We start from the raw sequence: 18,600 nt of genomic DNA, 5'->3' as shown, positions 1-18,600 counted from the left end.
TCAACCTGACTCAGCAGTGGGCTTCGACCCTCCACTTCCCTTCATCTTCATCCCATAATGCTCCGGCTGGGGCTGCAATGGGCAGGGGCTGCGAGGGGAAAGAACTGCAAGGGGCTGCAGGGGGGCTGGGGCTGAAAGGGAAGGGGCTGTGAGGGGCTGGGGCTGCGAGGGGGAAGGGGATGCAGGGGGAAGGGACAGAAAGGGGAAGGGGCTGAAAGGGCAGGGGCTGAAATGAAAGAGCAGGGGCTGCAGGGGGAAGGGGCTGTGAGGGAAGGGGCTGCAAGGGGGCTGAGGCTGCAAGGGGAAAGGACTGCAAGGGAAGGGGCTGAGGCTGCAGGGGGAAGGGGCTGCAAGGGGGAAGGGACTGAAAGGGGAAGGGGCTGAAAGGGCAGGGGCTGCAGGGGGAAGGGGCTGTGAGGGAAGGGGCTGCAGGGGCAGGGCCTGTAGGGGGAAGGGAGTGCGACGGAAGGGGCTGTGAGGGAAGGGGCTGTAGGGGGAAGGGACTACGAGGGAAGGGGCTGCAGGGGCAGGGCCTGTAAGGGGAAGGGGCTGCAAGGGGAAGGGACTGCAAGGGGAAGGGGCTGCAAGGGGAAGGGACTGCAAGGGGAAGGGGCTGCAAGGGGGCTGAGGCTGCAGGGGGAAAGGGCTGCAAGGGGAAGGGACTGCAAGGGGCTGAGGCCGCAGGAGGAAGAGCCTGCGTGACCTGAGTCTGCAACGGGCCAGGGCTGCGAGGCCCGCGTGAGCCGCCCCGGCCCCGCCCACAGGCCCGCCCGGCGGTGCGGGGGGCGGTGCGGGGGGCGGTGCGGGGGGCGGTCGGTGCCTCGGCGCTGCCGGGCCCGGTGCTGCCGGGATGACGCTCAAGTCGGGGCGCAGCGCCAGCGCGGGCAGCATGAGGACGGCGCTCTCCGACCTCTACCTGGAGCACCTCCTGCAGAACCGCCCCAAGCCCGAGGTGAGCGGCCGCACAGCCCCGGCCCGCTGCCCCCGGGCCCTCGGCACCCCGGACCCCTTTCCTGCTCCATCCCCCTCCCTCTGACCCTCCGGAACCCTTCCCTTTCTATGCCCTATCTCTTTGCCCCTCTATCCCCCTTCCATCCCTTTCCCTCTGCCTCTTCGGACCCCTTTCCATTTCCATCCCCCCCCCTCTGCTCCTCCACCCCCCTTCCCTTTCCATCCCCTATCTCTTTGCTCCTCCATCCCCCTTCCATCCCCCTCCCTCAGCATGCCCGGACCCCTTTCCCTTTCCATCCACCTCCCTCTGCCCCTCCGGACCCCTTTCCTGCTCCGTCCCTTCCTCTGTCCGCCCCTCCATCCCCCTTCCCTTTCCATCCCCCCTCCCTTTGCCCCTCCATCCCCCTTCCCTTTCCACCCCCTATCTCTTTGCCCCTCCACCCCCCTCCCTCTGCCCCCCCAGACCCCATTCTCAGTCCCTCCTCCCCTGCACCCCAGCACCCCAGGGCTCCAGTGGGGTAGAACGAGGGTGGCGGGGAGGGAAGTTTCAGCATCCCAGCCCGGAGGAGCTTGTGCTTGTTTTGCTGCAAAGTTGTAGCTGGTCTGAACTGGAACCGCTTGCCACATGAGCTGATTCAGCTGCTGAGCAACCTCTGGGTCCACAGCGTGGGCTGCAGGGGTGTGGGGTGGTGGTGAGTCTGGGGCACAGAGGAGGAGGGTGCGAGCAGCCCTTCTCACACCCACCCCAGGGCAGGGGGTGCCACGCACACCCCACTGCTCGCAGGAGAGCAGGCTGCACCAGCTGCCTTGGTTGTGCTGGGAGGGCTCCTTCCCCAGCTGGTGTCACTTCGGGTGTCTTGGATACGACCGGGAGAAGGTCAGCAGTTCCCAGCGCTAAGCAGCTGGTGCTTTCCTCCCAGCAGAGATTTTCCACTTGGAACAAGGGTCCGTGATGGAGCCATGGCAGAACGTGCCTGGGCTGAGGTTTCTTTGTGGCTCCGAGGAGCCTCTGAGAGCAGGGAGGAGATTGCCCTGAAGTGCTGTCCTTGGCTCATCCTGTTGGACACTACAGCATCCCAAAGAGGCTCGTCATGTCTGTCCCACACCAGTGATCTGTGTGCTTTTCATGGCTTGACGCTAGCAGGGTGCTTCAAAATAAAATAAAAAAAAAGATAAAAATCTTTTAAAGCAAAGCACCCGATTGGGGAGCTACTGAGGAGCTTTCCCATCCCTCTGCCTGCAGGATCCAGGCCCTGCCTGGCTGTGGGCAGAGCAGGGATGAATCTCCAGTGACAGCAGAGCATGGAAAATGTAGGAGCTGGCCTACAGCTCCCTGGCGTTAATGGTATATTTATTTCTGCAGGGATAAAGAGAGAGATGGTGAAACGGGATCTGCCTGGGGGCTTTTAAAAGGAGCTCTGTAGAGCTGGCACCCAGCTGGGCTTACGTATCCCGGGCTTGCCAGGTGCTGCTGTGCTCATCCCTGTGTCGCTTGCATGCAGGGATGGTGCTGGTGGCTGTGGGACTGTAAGGCATCACCCAGCAGCAGCTTTTGGAGGGGTGCTGGGACCTACTGGCTGCTCCCAGCTGGCAAATGCAGATTTACCGAAGAGGTGCGGACTTTATTCCCTGGTTGGCAGTGTGACCTTGGGCATGGGTGACCTTATCAGCCATGACTCGGTTCCCCAGCTGTAAAATGGGCAACGAATGAGGCCTTTGGGAGTCCAGCAGAGAGAAGGAGTTTCTGGAGAGCCTGAGGGTGCGGAGGGGATGCTGTGCATCCCTGTGGGCAGTGGTTCCCAGCATCCAGCCGGCGCCAGCCCCAGAGCAATGCGAGGCCACGGTCCCCAGGGACCAAATCCTGAAATGACTGTGGGCAAAACTAGTGGTTGGAAGCAAAACAAAACTTTTGGGCTTGACTAAAATGAAGTGGAGAAGGCGGGTTCCAACTGTTTCATCTCAAATTGCATTTTGCCACGTTCCAGTTTGTGATGGCTGCAGGGAAAAAGCTGTTTTGCAGGGCTTGTTCTGGAAGGCAGGGATGGAGAGGGCTGGGCAGTTCCTCAAGTTTTCTTCTGTCAGTGTTGTGGTTTTACTGACTCTGCCTTGGAGGTGACCGGTTTCACAAACACATCTGGAAGGCTGCATCAGCTTTTCCTGGTGGGAAGATGGTGTCTCAGCAAAATTGACAGTGCTCCCTTGAAAATCTGGCCCTTCTCCATTGCAGCATTCCATGATCTGGAGTCAGTGCGAGGGCACACAGAGCCAGCAGCATCTTCTGGCCTCCAAGACTCATTGTATCCCTCCTATTTTTCTGTTCCCCTTCCTGCTGTGACCTGTTGGTGTTGCCAGGCCTTTTCCCAGTGTCAGCAATGTAATCCTGTTTGGTTTAAATGTGGTTTTAAACAAACAAACAAACCTGGATCTATTGCTGGAAGGGGTCTGGGGTGGGGCTGCTCCTGCAGTTGTGCTGGCAGACCTGAGACAGCAGTAGACCTCAGCAGGGATGAATTGCTTCTACATGTCTACGTGGCTGTTGCTCCCCTGCCTGCTGGAACAGCCTAAAAGCAATTCCTAAGTACATTTTTTTTTCCTGTTCTGCTCTTCTTGCACGCTGCTGTGTTTTTCTTAAGCTGTGTGGAGGCTGCGATGCACCCATCTGCTGGATGGTGGGGAGGTGAGGTTTGAGCACTAGCGGGTGGGCGAGTGGTTGCTGGGCCAGGATATCTCCACACCAAACAGTGGACGGAGCTGGGATTGGGATGCTCACTGTGGGCAGTGGAGCATGTCTCCCTGCCAGCCAAGAGGGGAGTCCTGGGGATCCCAGCTCCAGGGTTTCCTCTTGTGTCCAAGCTGCAGTATTTTAGGGGCCTGCTTGCAAAAACAGTAGCATCTGACCTTTCTCCATGTGTGCTCACCAGGGAACCATGCTCTTCCAAAGGGCGTCTGATATCGAAGTCTTGTGGCTGGAGGAGCAAGGAGAGCCCAGGAACAGAATCACCATACATGCCCTTTGCACTAAGGTGCTGCTTTCCCCAAGTGCTGCTTCAGCCTCCTGCAAACAAGCTGCCCAGTTAATGTTTGATTTACCTGGTGGCGTGCAGCCTGGCTGAGGCAGCGCAGCAGCAGGAGCAGCCCTGGCAGACGATGCTGACCCTGCTGGGGGACAGGATGCTAAGCCTTGTGGTCCTTGCCAAAGATTGCTCCACACTCACTGAATTCCCTGTTGGAAAACATCACCCAGGGAGCTGGTGCCCTTCCTTCCACCCCGGGATACAGGGCAGAAATCTGAAGTCTTGAGAAAAATGCAGGCTGGGGTCCATCTCCTTGGCCTGTTGAGCTGGTGATTCCTCTGTGCGTTGCCACCCGGAGCAGGATTTGTGTGTGAGGATTTGTAACCTCGCCAGCCGGCTGCAAGGCACCCAGCATCCCTGTTGCACAGCTCAGCCCCCCAGTCTCCTCGCCCTATGACTGCCCCAGGCTGGCCCAGTGGCCACTGTGCCTGGGGCTGTGGCCACAGAGCTGACTCTTAGCAACACTCACAGATGTTTCCTGCAGAGCGTGAGTGGCAGGGTCTGGCCTGCTGCCAGCATGACTTGAAAGGCTCTTGAGGTCACAGGCTACGCTGGGCCAAGCTGGCCGAGAGCGTGGCGGCTGCCAGGAGAGTGCAGCGTGAGCGATCCAGCCAGCTCGCTCCTGTGCATGGAGAGCAAGAGCTGTACACATCTCTTTTCTCTGGCTTCTGGTTGCCCAATGCTGGGGCTGGAATCTGCCACCCCCTGGGTCCCCCTTGTGAGCTGGGCATTTTCTCATCCCCACCCTCTGGCCATCCAGTGTGATCTGCAAAAGCCCTCGCCATCCCAGCATGGCTCTGTTTGGGGCAGAGAGAGCTGCCGGAGGACCCTGCTGGGTCCAGAGTGACTGGTGGCCATCCTCAGGCATGGCAGCGAGTCTCTGGTGGCAAGACTTGGTCTCCGGGAGTCACCAGGGTGACACCAGTGCTGTGTCAGCATCAAGGGCTGGGTGTTTTCTCCAGCTCTTAGCAAAAAACAAAGGTCAGGGCCAGGAGGCTCAGCTGGCGGGGACGGAGGGGATGGGAAATCCCAGTCCCTGGAGCAGACTCCTGTGTCCTGGGTGATTGGGTTCTGCTGAGCCTAGAAGTTTGAAGTCAAGGTTCGCATGGTGTAACGCTTTCTCAAGGCATGACCAAGATAAGTATGATCTGTGCTGACTCAAATCACCTCGGGAGCACTTTGGCCTCTGTCAGGGTTGGAGAGGTTCCTCGTTCTCCTCTTTTTCCCATCTGCCGGCTCGGCAGAGCAGAGACAGCCAGCAGAGAGCCGAGGGCCAGCTCTAGGCACTTGTGCTGCTGGATCTGTCCCTCAACCCTGTGAATTGCACAGTAGCAGGGGCTGCAAGTCCCTGCTTCCTTCCACCCTGTGAGCCCTTGGCCTGGGTGTTACTCTGGGCTGAGATTCAGCCTCCTCCTCCATGTCTAAGCTGTTGGCAGCCAGAGCCCACACAGCCACCTTTTTCCTCTGAGGAGGAGGCTGGTTGGCTCTTTTAGAAGTAGTTGGCTTAAAAATAAATCATGCATGAAAGCTGGGGAGGGGCTTTTTATCAGGGAGTGCGATGATAGGACGAGGGGGGAACAGTTTTAAGTTGAAAGATGGGAAATTTAGATTAGATGCTAGGAAGAATTTTTTTCCTGTGAGGGTGGTAAGGCACAGGTTGTCCAGAGAGGCTGTAGATGCCCCATCCCTAGAAGTGTTCAAGGCCAGGTTGGATGAGGCTTTGAGCAACCTTATCCAGTGGAAAGGAGGGTTGAATTGGATGATCTTTAAGGTCTCTTCCACCTCAAACCTTTCTATGATTTTCCCTGTCATTGCTGTGTGGGCACACAGCTCCCTGTGCCCTTCCTGCGCTGGCCTGGCCCTTTCATCAACGCTGCGCCAGTCCATGTTCCTCGATGCTGGTTGGTTCCTCGATGCTGGTCTGTCTCTCTCTGCCAGTTCCTATCCCGCTGACCCAGCCAGCTCTGGCTCTGCCTTCGCCTCCCTCCCTGCTTTGGCCATGGCACAGGGCTGGGCCGCTGTCTCAGCCTGGCAGCACTCTGGCACATCCCTACCAAAGCTAATTTTGTTGTGATTTAGTGCTGGAACTGCACCCTGCCGGCAAATGCAGCCCGTTTTCTGCTCCGCGCCCAGTGCCTGTGGTGGGTGGTGGGTCAGGCTGATGCTTCCCCAGCGCCGGGCGGTCGGTTGGGTGTTGGCAAATCGACGTGCGGTAAGGAGAGGTGCTGGCTCTGCCTGGCTGGGCACGGTGTGCCGTGTCACCGGTGCGGGACTAAAGCCGATGAGGACCTTGGTGGGTGGTGTCCTTGCAGGTTTGCTGGCTGTGGCTCCCTACCCGGGTGCTGCGGGGAGGGAGAGTTCAAGCTGCAAACTGGGCAGAAAAGGGCAGGGAGGCTCCAAAGGGATCTGAACAGGCTGCACCGCTGGGCTAAGACCAATGGCAGGAGGTTTAACAAGGCCAAATGCCAGGTCCTGCACTTGGGGCACAACAACCCTGTGCAGCTACAGACTAGGAGAAGTCTGGCTGGAAAGCTGCCTGGAGGAGAGGGACCTGGGGGTGTTGGTTGACAGCGACTGAACATGAGCCAGCAGTGGCCCAGGTGGCCAAGAAGGCCAATGGCATCTTGGCTTGGATCAGAAACGGTGTGACCAGCAGGTGCAGGGAGGTTATTCTCCCTCTGTACTCGGCACTGGTGAGATCGCACCTGTGTTCAGTTCTGGGCCCCTCACCACAGGAAGGATGTTGAGGCTCTGCAGCGAGTCCAAAGAAGACCAACGAAGCTGGTGAAGGGGCTGGGGAGCAGGCCTTATGAGGAGCGGCTGAGAGAGCTGGGGTTGTTTAGCCTGGAGAAGAGGAGGCTGAGGGGAGACCTCATTGCTCTCTACAACTACCTGAAAGGAGGTTGTGGAGAGGAGGGAGCTGGCAAACTGAACAAGAGCAGAGCATGGCCCCAGCTCTCAAGGGGGAGTCCCAAATTGCTTCCTTCACTCAGTGAAGCTGTCCTGGGCTTTTTGTTCTGCCACAAGCCAGCTGTAGGCCAAGTGCTGCCACACCACACAAGTGGCGTTTGGGACTCATTGCTGCAGAAGATGATCAGCTGTGGACTCTTGGCTTCTGCTACCTGTAGCTTTTCCAAAGTTTTCTTACCTCTTGTGTTTCCCAGCCTGGAAAACTGCATATCAAGCCCACATTTGCATCTTCAAGGGTGAAGCTCTTTTGCTCTTTTTCTTTTCTTGCTTTTCCTGTCCTCTCCTCCAGCACACGGGTCTCTCCTCCCCGTGCCCCTCCAGTGCCCCAGGCACCCCAACAGGGAGGAGCAGCCCTACAGTGGGAAGCTGGCACTCCCAGGTGGAGCCCCTAAACCCCGATCTTTGTTTTGCCCGACAGGCTGTCCCTCAGTCCCCGAACACCATAACTGAGGACATTTATACCAATGGCTCAGCGACTCTGGGCAGCCCCTCCCACAGCAACGGCCGTGAGGTGCGGAAGATACGCCTCGTCCAGTTCGAGAAAGTCACGGAGGAGCCCATGGTGAGAGCTGGCAAGATCCCAGAACCTGGTGGCATCCAGGGGGGCAGAGGGGACAGGTAGAGCCACGCCAGTGGGCTGGCCTTGGGGGAAATAGGAGGTCGCTGGAGAGCTCAGCCAGGGCAAGAGGGTGCTGGATCCTGTCCCCTGCCTGGGGATGTGGAGCGAACCCCATCAAAGGGTGGGAACGCTTGTGCCAAGAGGAGCTGCAGCAGACTGGGCTTCCCCCCAGCCACTATGCAGCCCACCGTGGACATGGGCATGGAGAGGACTTCGCTGAGAGTGCAGGAGCTCTGCCTTCCAGCGGGCTGTCATGGATTTTCCTGTCTTCCAGGGCATCACACTGAAGCTCAATGACAAGCAGAGCTGCATGGTGGCCAGGATCTTCCATGGGGGCATGATTCACAGACAAGGTAACGAGGCCCTGATAGAGGCAGTGTATAGGGTGCATGTCTGCAGCTGGTTTCTTTCCATGTAGAGATAAGGCAGCCCTCCAGCACTGTGACGTGGACATCTGTGTCTGTTCCTCCACTAGGAGTATGTCAGAACTCAGGATTTGCTGGTCTTTCTGCATGGTTGTCTTGTTAATACACTGAAGGCCTTAGGGAGAAATGAAGGGTTGAGGGAAGGGCTCTCCCAAAAAGGAACCAGAGACTATCTGTCTCGTGATGGGGTCACTGTAACGAGATATGGATCATACTCCAGAGACTGTGAGGGAAGCTCTTCCCATTCCTGAAGTGCATAGGTGGCACAGGCTTGCTGTGGATTGGCTCTGCAGATCAAAAGAAAGTGCCAAAAGAAATAAACACATGCTATTTTCTGGTTTTGGGTCTTGCCAAGGGGGCATGGAAATGAGATGTTCTGTACTTAGAAGAGGAGGCCTCTTTTCCAGCCTTGGACCCAAGTGGGAAGTGTGAGCTTACCCCTGCCAAAATAACCCAGGAGCCATTCCAATAATGCTACTAGAGCCTGATTTATAACAGGGTGTCTGAGCCTGGGTGTATAAACTGAAAACAGTCAAGAATGCTTGTGTTAAGGGCCTTGTAAGGAGGCTGTAATTTGGCTTCAGGTGAGGTACCTGGGTTTGAGTAACTCTGAAACAGGTGCTTTAACCAGTCTAAAGCACTGGAAGACACACAGTGGAAAGCAACCTGATGACCTTTAGACTGGATGAAGTGTGTGTATTGCGTGGAAGGAGAAGAATTTGTTCCCCTTGTGCTTTAGTCCCATATGGTTAGGGGACACGTGTGTCTCCACCAGCGTTGCCCAGGCAAACACTGTGGCCAGAACTTGCCCAGGGGGTCAGGAGGCTGGTGGAGACGTGTAGTTTGGATTTGGTTGAGCAGCTCTGGTCTGGTGCCGCATTTTCATGTTTCTCCTGTTGCTGGCAGGCTCCCTTCACGTGGGCGATGAAATCATAGAAATCAATGGGCAGAGCGTGAGCAACCACTCGGTTGACCAGCTGCAGAAGATGCTGGTAGGTATTTGTGTTTGGCAGTGCTGCGGCCCAGGAAGGAGCCCTTTGGCCTGCAGATGTGCACACTGGCTGAGCATTCAGCCTCTCCTAGATACCCGAGCCAATGCACAGCTGTCCGCAGCAGTGCGGTGCAGCCAGAGCCAGGGCTGCTGTGCTGCTGTAATACAGCCAGGCGCTGCGCCTCGATACGTGGCCTCAGTAGTCTGTGCTTGTTGCTTGTTTCTGGCCTCCTGAGAGCAGCAGCGAAGGCTGTTGGCTGGGTCCCTGGCATGTGCTGATGTATGCGGGGCTTCGAAACCCCTGCTGCTTGCCAAGGCTGGTGTGCAACTCCAGCTGCAGTGCTGGCTGCTCTTGCAGACCTGGGCCGCTCCTGCAGGTCACCTTGGTGCCGTTTTCCTGCTGCTCCTGCAAGTCATGATGATCGTGCCAGGCCCTTACTAGACAGCTTTGGACAGGGTCTCAGCCCTGCCTTTGGCTCACACACTGAGGCCATCCTGATCCATGCCCAACATGCAGGACCTGGCCAGGGTGGGAGGTGGTGCTACTCTTGAGGAGTAAGCCTAACAACAAGTAAGCCAACAGCCTAAGCAGGAGGCCTTGCTGCAGTGCCACGGTCCTCTCCTGCCTGGTGGTGAGATGTTTCTGCTCTAGGCAGCAGGACCAAGGAGGAGCTTGTCTTTGTCTGCCTTATGAGAAGGGTGGTTTGCCCAGGAGGCTCCTTCAAGCCTCCAAATGTGATTGTCCCTACTGGGCCATGTCAGTCTTGTGAAGCACATGGGGCAACCGTGCATCTGGTCTGTGGCAGGTGAGGGAGTGCTGTGCCTCTAAAGTCACCAGGAGGGCAGAAGGGAGAGGCCGGCATGGAGGGGACAGGTAGAAGTGACATGGCAAAACCAGCCTCTCCTCACTGGGGCAGCCAGGCTGGAGGTGATACGAGTGCCTTGTGAGGGTGCTGGTGTGCCCCCGCGGGAATGGGACAAGCATGGCAAAGCTGTGCTGCCAAGGCTCTTAGCCCAGCCCCAGCAGAGCTGTTTCTGGCCAGGCTGTGGTGTCCCCCCAGCATCACAGCATGGCTGGGAGCACCCAGGGAGCACCCTGGCACTCAGCATCGCCTTGCACAGGTTGCTGTTGTCAGGCTGCCTCCAGGCTGCATATCCTCCAACTCTTTCTCCCCTTCCTTTGTTCACTAGAAAGAAACCAAGGGGATGGTCTCAATAAAAGTCATTCCCAACCAGCAAAGCCGCCTCCCTGCTCTCCAGGTAAGTGCAGCCTCCAGACCCGCGGGCTGTGCCGGGACATGGCTGTGGGGCCAAGGGGGCCAGTGCTGGGGAGAGTGCTGTGCTGATCCAGTGGAAGGACAAAGAGGTGGTTGCTCGGTCCCCTTGCCTAAGCTGATGGAGGATGAAGGGTCCTGTCCTGTGCCTGCATCACTGTGAATAAGCAGATTTTGGCCGTGTGTAGATGTATTTACCCAATGTGTACGTAGGAACACGGGCCTTGGATGCCTGAGCCGCAGTGGCAGATGCACACAGTGTTTGGAGATGGGAAAGCAGCAGCGTGTGCACACCAGGGAGTGCAAGAGAGCTCCCTGCCACCTGCAGAGCTGTAGCTGTTAGAGCCACGTGCCCGTTACAGGGACACAGCAGCACCTCCAGGTGCAGTGGTGGCTGGGATGCTGACCTGTCTCTGGGTGCAGGAGACAACTTCAGTGCGGCTCCACCAGGAGCGGGAGAGGAGCTCAGAGGCAGAGGGCGGGGGCTGCATGGTGCTGGGATAGGCTGGGGGAGCCCACATCACCCTCCTTTCATACCTGGAGAAGCTGAAATCTGCAAATGTGGTGGCAAGTGAAAACTCTCCGTTTCTTGCTCAGTCCGTGCTGTCCCCATTCCAGCTCAACCAGCCTTGTGTGTGTTTGTTTGTGAAGCACTGGCCTGTGTCTGCCCTTCCCTGCTGTCCATCTGCCCTCCCTGGCCCGACCTAGCCAGCTCCAATTGGCCAGGCCAGCTCAGTGCCAGGGAAAAATGTTAACCTCTGAGAAAGAAAACATACTTGCTGGCTCATCCAAGACTGGCTTGAGCTCAGGGAACGATGCAGGGACAAACTCCGGAGCAACAGTTGTCCTCCCTCTTGCTATGTCCAGGGCCTTGGTGCTGTCTGCTCTTCAGAACCGCAGCTCATAGGTTGCTTGTTTCTCTGCTTGTTGCAGTCCACTGCCAAGAGTGGACTTCCCAATTTTATTTTAACTCCTGGATCCTCATGATCACATTCAGTTTTGGGGCATGGCATCAAGCAACTTTAAGGCCAATTGAGCATTTCTTGGGGCAGGTCTGCTTGGGAGGATCCTAATGAGCAACAGCTCTGAGTGCTCACTCAGCTCCAACCTGTTCCCAGGCGCAAAACTCAGCCTCTTGACTCTAAGACCAGGACTTCTTGTGCTGGAGCCTGCTCAGTACCTGCAACTCCAGCCCAAGCGAGGGGAGCTGGCAGCAGGCAGGCAAGTAGAATCATAGAATCACCAGGTTGGAAGAGACCCACCAGGTCATCGAGTCCAACCATTCCCACCAATCTCTAAACCATGTCCTTCAGTACCTCGTCCACCTGCACCTTAAACACCTCCAGGGAAGGCAAGTCAACCATCTCCCTGGGCAGACCGTTCCATTGCCTAATGACCCTTTCAGTGAAGAATTTTTTCCTTATGTTGAGCCTAAACCTCCCCTGGTGGAGCTTGAGGCCATTCCTTCTCGTCCTGTCCCCTGTCACTTGGGAGAAGAGCCCAGCTCCCTCCTCTCCACAACCTCCTTTCAGGTAGTTATAGAGAGCAATAAGGTCTCCCCTCAGCCTCCTCTTCTCCAGGCTAAACAACCCCAGCTCTCTCAGCTGCTCCTTGTAAGACTTGTTCTCCAGCCCCTTCACCAGCTTTGTTGCTCTTCTCTGGACTCGCCCCAGAGCCTCAACATCCTTCTTGTGGTGAGGGGCCCAGAACTGAACACAGGATTCGAGGTGCGGTCTCACCAGTGCTGAGTACAGAGGGAGAATAACCTCCCTGGACCTCCTGCTCCTTTGCAGCTGGACCTTTGTAGTCTGTGGGTGATGTCCAGAGCTGTCTGATTTAACTCTTAACTGGTGTAAGGGAGGGTTTTTTCAGAAGTGACCTGGCTATGTCTGGTTTGGGTACCAGGGCTGTGGGTGCCTGGGCAGGGCTTGCTGTGTGTCTCTTGTGCGTCTGTGTTGATGTCCAGCTTCCTGGTGCCAGTGAATGCTTTGTAAGCAAGCATCAGTCCTCATCCTGAAAGGAGATTCCACTTCTGTTGTCTTTCATTGTAAGAGATCTCATGTCACAGCTTGATCCATATGCTCTGTGTTTCTGGCAGTGAAAGGGAACAGTGTTGGTGTGCTGCTGGCCCTGTGCCTCCAGCAGCACTGCCGAACAAGGCCCTGTACTGTGGGAAATTGTTACAATGTGGAACAAGGACAGCATGCTCTACCCTACCCAGGGAGGGAGGATGACTTTCAAGGCCCTGCCTATCGCATCTGAGGACAGGGCATCACCCCACATGAATCCCTTTACCCACTTGCTATATGCTGCGTTTCTAGGATAAATAACTGGATTGGGTTGTGCTCGGGAAAGCCTGTGTTAGTGTAAGCGTGAGGCTGGGTCTGATAGCCCTGCTTCCCCTGCAGGAGGATGTCCTGCCAGTGGCACAGCTGCTCGTTTGGGTGATTCTCCCTCCCTCACCTACCAGCACGTTTCACTCCATGCCCAAGAGCTTCCCCCATGGCTTTGTGCATCTCCTTTCTCCCCACCTTGCCTTGTGGAGCCTGGAAGGCAGCAGGGGCTGGGGTCCCTCCTAGAGCAGGGACCTTGTGCCTGAGCTGGCTCTGCAAACACTGCCAAGGGATGCAGTGTGGGGCTGGGAGCTGAACATAAGCAAGTTCAGCTACCCTGCATGGCCATGGTGACTCCAGCCCTCTCTCTCTTTTGCAGATGTTCATGAGGGCGCAGTTTGACTACGACCCCCAAAAAGACAACCTGATCCCCTGCAAGGAAGCAGGGCTGAAGTTCCAGACTGGTGACGTGATTCAAATCATAAACAAAGATGACAGCAACTGGTGGCAGGGCCGGGTGGAGGGCTCCTGCACCGAGGCGGCCGGACTTATACCTTCTCCGGAGCTGCAGGAGTGGTAGGTCCCTAGAATTGGACAGAAGGGTTGGATCTGGGAGTGGAGATGGGGATGGTGACCAACAGGCTACCAGGATTGTGACCGTGTTGGGTACCACCAGCGTCACTGCTGAGAAAAGGAGGCAGATGTCCCCTTCATCTGCCGCAGGGTGAGCTGTTACCTGACTCAGCAGCAACTCTTCTGCTCTTGCCCTTGCATGTCTGAGGGACAATCCTGCTGCTCCCCCAGGGCTTGGGGTGACAGCCAGTCCATGGTGGTGTCCTCCTCTCTCGGCAGGCGTGTGGCGAGCGTCACCCAGTCCAGTCAGAGTGAATCCCCGAGCTGTAGCCCTTTTGGGAAGAAGAAGAAATGCAAAGATAAATACCTGGCCAAACACAGTTCAAGTAAGTGTGAGCAGGGCAATGGGCTCCATCCCCAGCCCTGTCCATCCCTCCTGCCTCTGGGCAGGGACAGGTCTGTCCTCCACGGGAGTCAGACCAAACAGGGCCGAGCTCCCAGCCCGGTCCTGATCGTTCGCTCCATCTTGCCCGGGGACCTTGCTGTGGTCTGACGCACATATGGTCCTGCTGCTGCAGCTGAGCCGGCTGTGACCACTCTTGTTTCTCCTCCACCCCAGTTTTTGACCAGCTGGATGTGGTTTCGTATGAGGAAGTGGTGAGGCTGCCTGCCTTCAAGAGGAAGACCCTGGTGCTCATCGGTAGGTCCTGCCCTAGGGGCTGCATGGGGTGGGTGCTGGGGCACCTTCAAAACCTGGCAAGCTCTCAGGATCATTTCCTCCACCTGCAACGATTATCAAGCAGGCTCATCTCCATGTGACATCGTGCATGGTCTGGCACCTGCACTTGAGGCTGAGGAGCTTCCAGCTCCTAAGTATCTTCATGGATATTTTTTATTAAAAGCAGTTCTGGTCTGTGTACCTGCACCAGAGCAAGTGCTCCCACACTGGGAGTGCTGAGTGCTTTTCAGTGGACACCTTGGGCATGAGCAGCCCATCTGTGCTGGCTGCTCGGCAGGCACTGGTCCCATCTCCACCTGGGGCTGGAGGTGAACATGCCCAGGGCAGAGAAAGCTTCTTCCAGGCCTGGAAGACACCACAGAGCATCTCAGAAAGCAGGTCCTAGGCCATGCCTCAGGAGCTCTGCACCTTTTCTCAGACCTAGAGCTGCAGAGGAGCCCTAGTCTCTCCTGCCAGGCTGCTTTGAACATGGATTCAGTGTCCACCATTTCTCCCTCCACAGGGGCCAGTGGCGTGGGCCGTAGCCACATCAAGAATGCTCTACTCAGCAACAACCCGGAGAAGTTCATGTACCCACCCCCATGTAAGTACCCAGCCAGGCTGGAGGGCACAGCATAGGACGCATTTCCTCTCAGCTCCCTGAGCCAGGACCTTCTGACAGCAGATGGGAGGTGGGGAGATATTTCCCCAGTGCCACCAAGCCCCGAATGTCTGAGGCTACCACACAGGACCCTCCCTGCCTGCACTTCCAGGCTGAACCTACCCCCAGAGGGCTGCTACCACCCACACTGCAGACGCGCCTCACTCTCTCATCCCAGTGTCTTTCTTCAGACTAGCTGAGTCCCCTCCTTGTTCCAAGGAGGAAGGAGTTGAAAGCATTAGTATGTCCTGGTCTTGAGGTACATAAGACCTCCATGCCCTAGAAGGGAAGGGAAGCCACCCCTGTCACCCAGAGCAGAGGCTGTCTGCTCCGTGCTGTTCCCCAGTCCTGAGTGGCAGCACTCTCCATCTCCCTTCTTCTCCAGACACCACACGTCCACAGAAGAAAAACGAGGTGGATGGGAAGGACTACTACTTTGTCTCTACTGAGGAGATGACCCGGGACATCTCAGCCAATGAGTTCCTGGAGTTTGGAAGCTACCAGGGAAACATGTTTGGCACCAAGTTTGAAACAGTGCACAAGATCCACCAGCAGGACAAAGTTGCTATTTTGGACATCGAGCCTCAGGTAGGGAGAGCGGCAAGGGGTGGGCAGGACGGGGGCTGCTACAAGATTGAACGACCTGTGTGCTGCTTGTACCTGTCCCTGCGTTCCCTGGCACGCTGCTCACATGCCCTTCCCAAAAGAAGACACCAGGGAATGCCAGGGTGGTGGTTCCATTCCCATGACATGGGTGCAGAGAGGGTATTCCCTGTCACAGCACTGTGTCAGCGGGGCTGGGGATGCCTCTGTGTCCTCCATGGGGTGCAGGGGAAGCCACCCCACTGTCCCCACATCACCTACTATCTCCAGGCTCAGGAATCCACCCAGAGAGCCCACGGCCCCAGGGTTTGGGTGGCCCCTGTAGTCCATCACCACATCGCAGCTGGCTGGGGGGCTCCCACCCTGAGCAACAGCCACACGCTTGGTAACTACAGCCCTCTCTCCACAGACCCTGAAGATTGTCCGCACGGCTGAGCTCTCCCCGTTCATAGTCTTCATCGCCCCAACAGACAAGGCAGAGCAGGTGAGTGGGGGGTGTTGAGGTAGTCTTACTCTTTGCATTCATTTTTGTGGTCCAGGAGAGCAGGTCAACTTCTTTAGCCCTGAGAAACAGGAATAGGCGATTCCTGCAGGCGTAGATGCTCTCCCAGATTGACCCCCCCCAGGAAGAATTGTCCCTGCAGCATCATCAACTGCTGTCGTGTAGTGGGGTGCACGGCCCAGCCCCCAGGGCCACCTCCAGCTGCAGCAGTGTTGCAGAGCAGGAATGGTTCCCCTGCCATCAGCTATTCAAATGGAACGCACGAACAGCAGCTGCTTTCATTCTCTGCCTCATTAAGATGCTCATCCCTCCAAAATTAGGATAAGAGCAGCACTGATGCTGCAGTTAACTCACACAGCGCCGAGCACCACAAAGCAGCTACGCGCCCAGGAAGCCCCTGACACAAGCAGCCCAGCTGCCCTGCCCAGCCTGGAGCAGCTGCCCTGCGGGCTACCCTCCACGGGAGAACAGGGAAAACCACAGAGCTGTGCTCCTCCTGGCCTCGGGGCCAGCCAAGACTGCCTCTTCCAACCTATTACTTTGGTGTTTGTAAAGCTTAGGATACAGAGAGCGTGCAGGGAGGGTGTTCATGCAGCTTTGAGAGCAAGCACTGCCCAGGCCTCTAGAGGCACATTAACCCGCAGAGGGGGTGAAGCCAGATGCAGCTGGAGGGGGGAAAAGGGGGCGAGTGTGGGGCAGAAAGAACAGCTGCCCCCACCTCTGTGCGTCGCCGCTGCCTCAGACAGAGGAGTTAACTCCTGCTGCAGGAGGCAAGGCCAGCCCCGCTGCCGCAGGCACTATATATAACCAGCTGCCACAGCTCAGGTACCTGCTCTCTACCAGGGATGCAGCAGAGCCAAACTGTGACCCAGCAGAGCTCACATCACCCAGGCAAACTGTTCCTTGCTCTCCCTGATGCCTCTAGGGGGGGCCGGGCAATACCTAGCAGAGCTGCAGCAAGCACAGCACCCCAAGCTCACCCCTCCCTAGGCACAGGAGCAGGGAGCCAGACATGCTCCTGGAATGGCCCCGCTTGCTGTATCGCTTGCTGTATCGTGCAGACTCACCACAGCAGCAGGAGGGCAGGCAGCTTTGCTTTTCCTCCCATGAAGAAATTTAACTCTGTCCCAGCCAAAACCAGTGGAGAGAGGCTGATACAGGTCTGCCAGCCGTGCTGTTCTGGTTAAAAGCCAGTGGGGAGGAACCTTGCTGCAGGGATCTGACCTTGTGACCAGCCCTAGCCTTTGAGCTGGCTACACTGCAGAGCGGTGGGCTGCATGCTGCACACTGAACCTTCTCCTACAGAACTGCCACAAAGCATTTTAAAGATAAATGGTCTGGCCTCACTCCAGCAGCTAGCCTGATGCCCATTGCGCAGAAGTCCAGGAACACCCCCCAGCTCCTGACGCACACTTCAGAGCTCACACAACAGCTCCTAGCTTGTCAGACAAGCTGCAGGGATGCTCTGTGCTCAAATACTTCGCAACCACAAGAGTTGTTTTGGTGGTGGGAGGGAGTTTGCCTGTTGAAGTGGGCTGTGAAATTTCCCTCCTCCCCAGCATCCTGAGCATTCTTCCCTGTTTCTTGCAGTCAGAGGCTTTGCAGCAGCTCCGGAAGGAGTCAGAGAGCATCCGGAGCCGATACGCACACTATTTTGACCTCTCGCTGGTCAACAACAGCGTGGAAGAAAGCCTTCAGCTGCTGCAGGAAGCCTTCGAGCAGGCCTGCAGCTCTCCACAGTGGGTGCCCGTCTCCTGGGTCTACTGAGAAGGCATCTGATGGCAGCTGCTTAACATTAACCACCTTATCCTCAGCTTCCCCTGATCCACACACAGCCCAGCACAACTCCTTTCCTCTGTTGCCCTACGGACATGGTCTGAAGTGGTTCACACACACACAGGGTCCCAGAAACGCAGGACAGAGGCTGCCTGGGGGACGGCTGCATCCCACAGCGCTGCAATGCAGCGTTAAGTTAGTGGCTACAGCAGAGCCCAGAGCATCCTGTTAGCTCAGAGCACAGCTCCTCACCTTACCAGCCAAGGGAAAGCACAGTCCTGTTGTAGCACACAGCTGATCTTTGCATCAGTGCCCAGGGAAGCAGTAGAGCAGGGGCTTTCCAGGCAGCTGTCCCTGCAGGAGTGCACAAACACCTCCAAAGCCTGGCTGGTGGCCGTGAGGCTTCAAGGAAGCCCACAGCTTAGGAGGCTTCACAGAGACCACACCTGAGCTTCTACACCCAAGAGTTTCCCCTCACAAACTGGGGAAGAGCACAAAAAGGCAAGGGTGGATTTGCCAAAGGTGATACAGAACACGCTACCCCCAGGCAGGTCTCGCCCTGTGTTCTGAAGTCAGTTTTCTGATTCACCCTGTGCAACTGTCGTTGTAAAAACTCACTGTATATGAATTCTCACCGTGCAGCTTGTATTGTTACTGCCTGGCCAGAGAAACTCTGCAGCAGCTGAGGAAGTCCCAGGGACCAAAGCCCAGAGGGACAGTTCAGTGGGTAAATTAGACCCGGCCACAAGTATGTGTTGCATGCAGTAGAAACAGTATCTCTATAAAGATCATCCAGGCATGTTTTTTAGAGTCTAGGGTGTCTCACATACTGTCTGCCAACATTAAGAGCCACCCCCACAAAGGGGTTCCTTCTGCGGGAGTGTACTGACGCACAAGCCCTACCATGACCATGTCTGGGAAGCATCACCAAGGCTCCTGAGCAAACTACAGCCATTGTTTAGGTGAAAAATCTCATCTGTGTGTTCAGCAGTCAGCTAGGGGAAAGGGGAAGGGTGTCAAGAAGTCTTGTGCAATTTTTTAAGGATGCCAAAAATAAAATCCATTGATGTGCAATAGGGACCTTCGTTCTGATCCACTGCAGGGAAACAAGAAGCAGCAATAAATGTGTG

General features: G+C 56.6%; 1 protein-coding gene across 1 annotated transcript; it reads left to right on the top strand.

Annotated features, from left to right (window-relative positions):
* The first annotated feature begins 815 nt into the window (after positions 1 to 815).
* MPP1 (MAGUK p55 scaffold protein 1) lies at positions 816 to 18,544 on the top strand. The gene is made up of 12 exons (XM_069868050.1): positions 816 to 952; positions 7,414 to 7,557; positions 7,889 to 7,967; positions 8,946 to 9,031; positions 10,222 to 10,290; positions 13,017 to 13,213; positions 13,490 to 13,596; positions 13,830 to 13,910; positions 14,452 to 14,532; positions 14,975 to 15,177; positions 15,602 to 15,676; positions 17,285 to 18,544. Exons 1-12 carry the CDS (start codon positions 851 to 853, stop codon positions 17,459 to 17,461), a joined length of 1,401 nt encoding a protein of 466 aa, XP_069724151.1. The 5' UTR covers positions 816 to 850; the 3' UTR covers positions 17,462 to 18,544.
* The last annotated feature ends 56 nt before the right edge of the window (positions 18,545 to 18,600 follow it).

This window comes from Phaenicophaeus curvirostris, chromosome 13 (assembly GCF_032191515.1).
Source record: "Phaenicophaeus curvirostris isolate KB17595 chromosome 13, BPBGC_Pcur_1.0, whole genome shotgun sequence".
NCBI lineage: Eukaryota > Metazoa > Chordata > Aves > Cuculiformes > Cuculidae > Phaenicophaeus > Phaenicophaeus curvirostris.
This window is presented reverse-complemented; position numbering and strand designations above follow the sequence as displayed.

Bases quoted from the DNA above. Each gene is read 5' to 3' on its own strand.
- MPP1 (XM_069868050.1), top strand. From the start codon at position 851: ATGACGCTCAAGTCGGGGCGCAGCGCCAGCGCGGGCAGCATGAGGACG. The intron at 7,558-7,888 runs GTGAGAGCTGGC...CCTGTCTTCCAG, and splicing joins AAGTCACGGAGGAGCCCATG to GGCATCACACTGAAGCTCAA. The intron at 13,214-13,489 runs GTAGGTCCCTAG...CTCTCTCGGCAG, and splicing joins TCTCCGGAGCTGCAGGAGTG to GCGTGTGGCGAGCGTCACCC.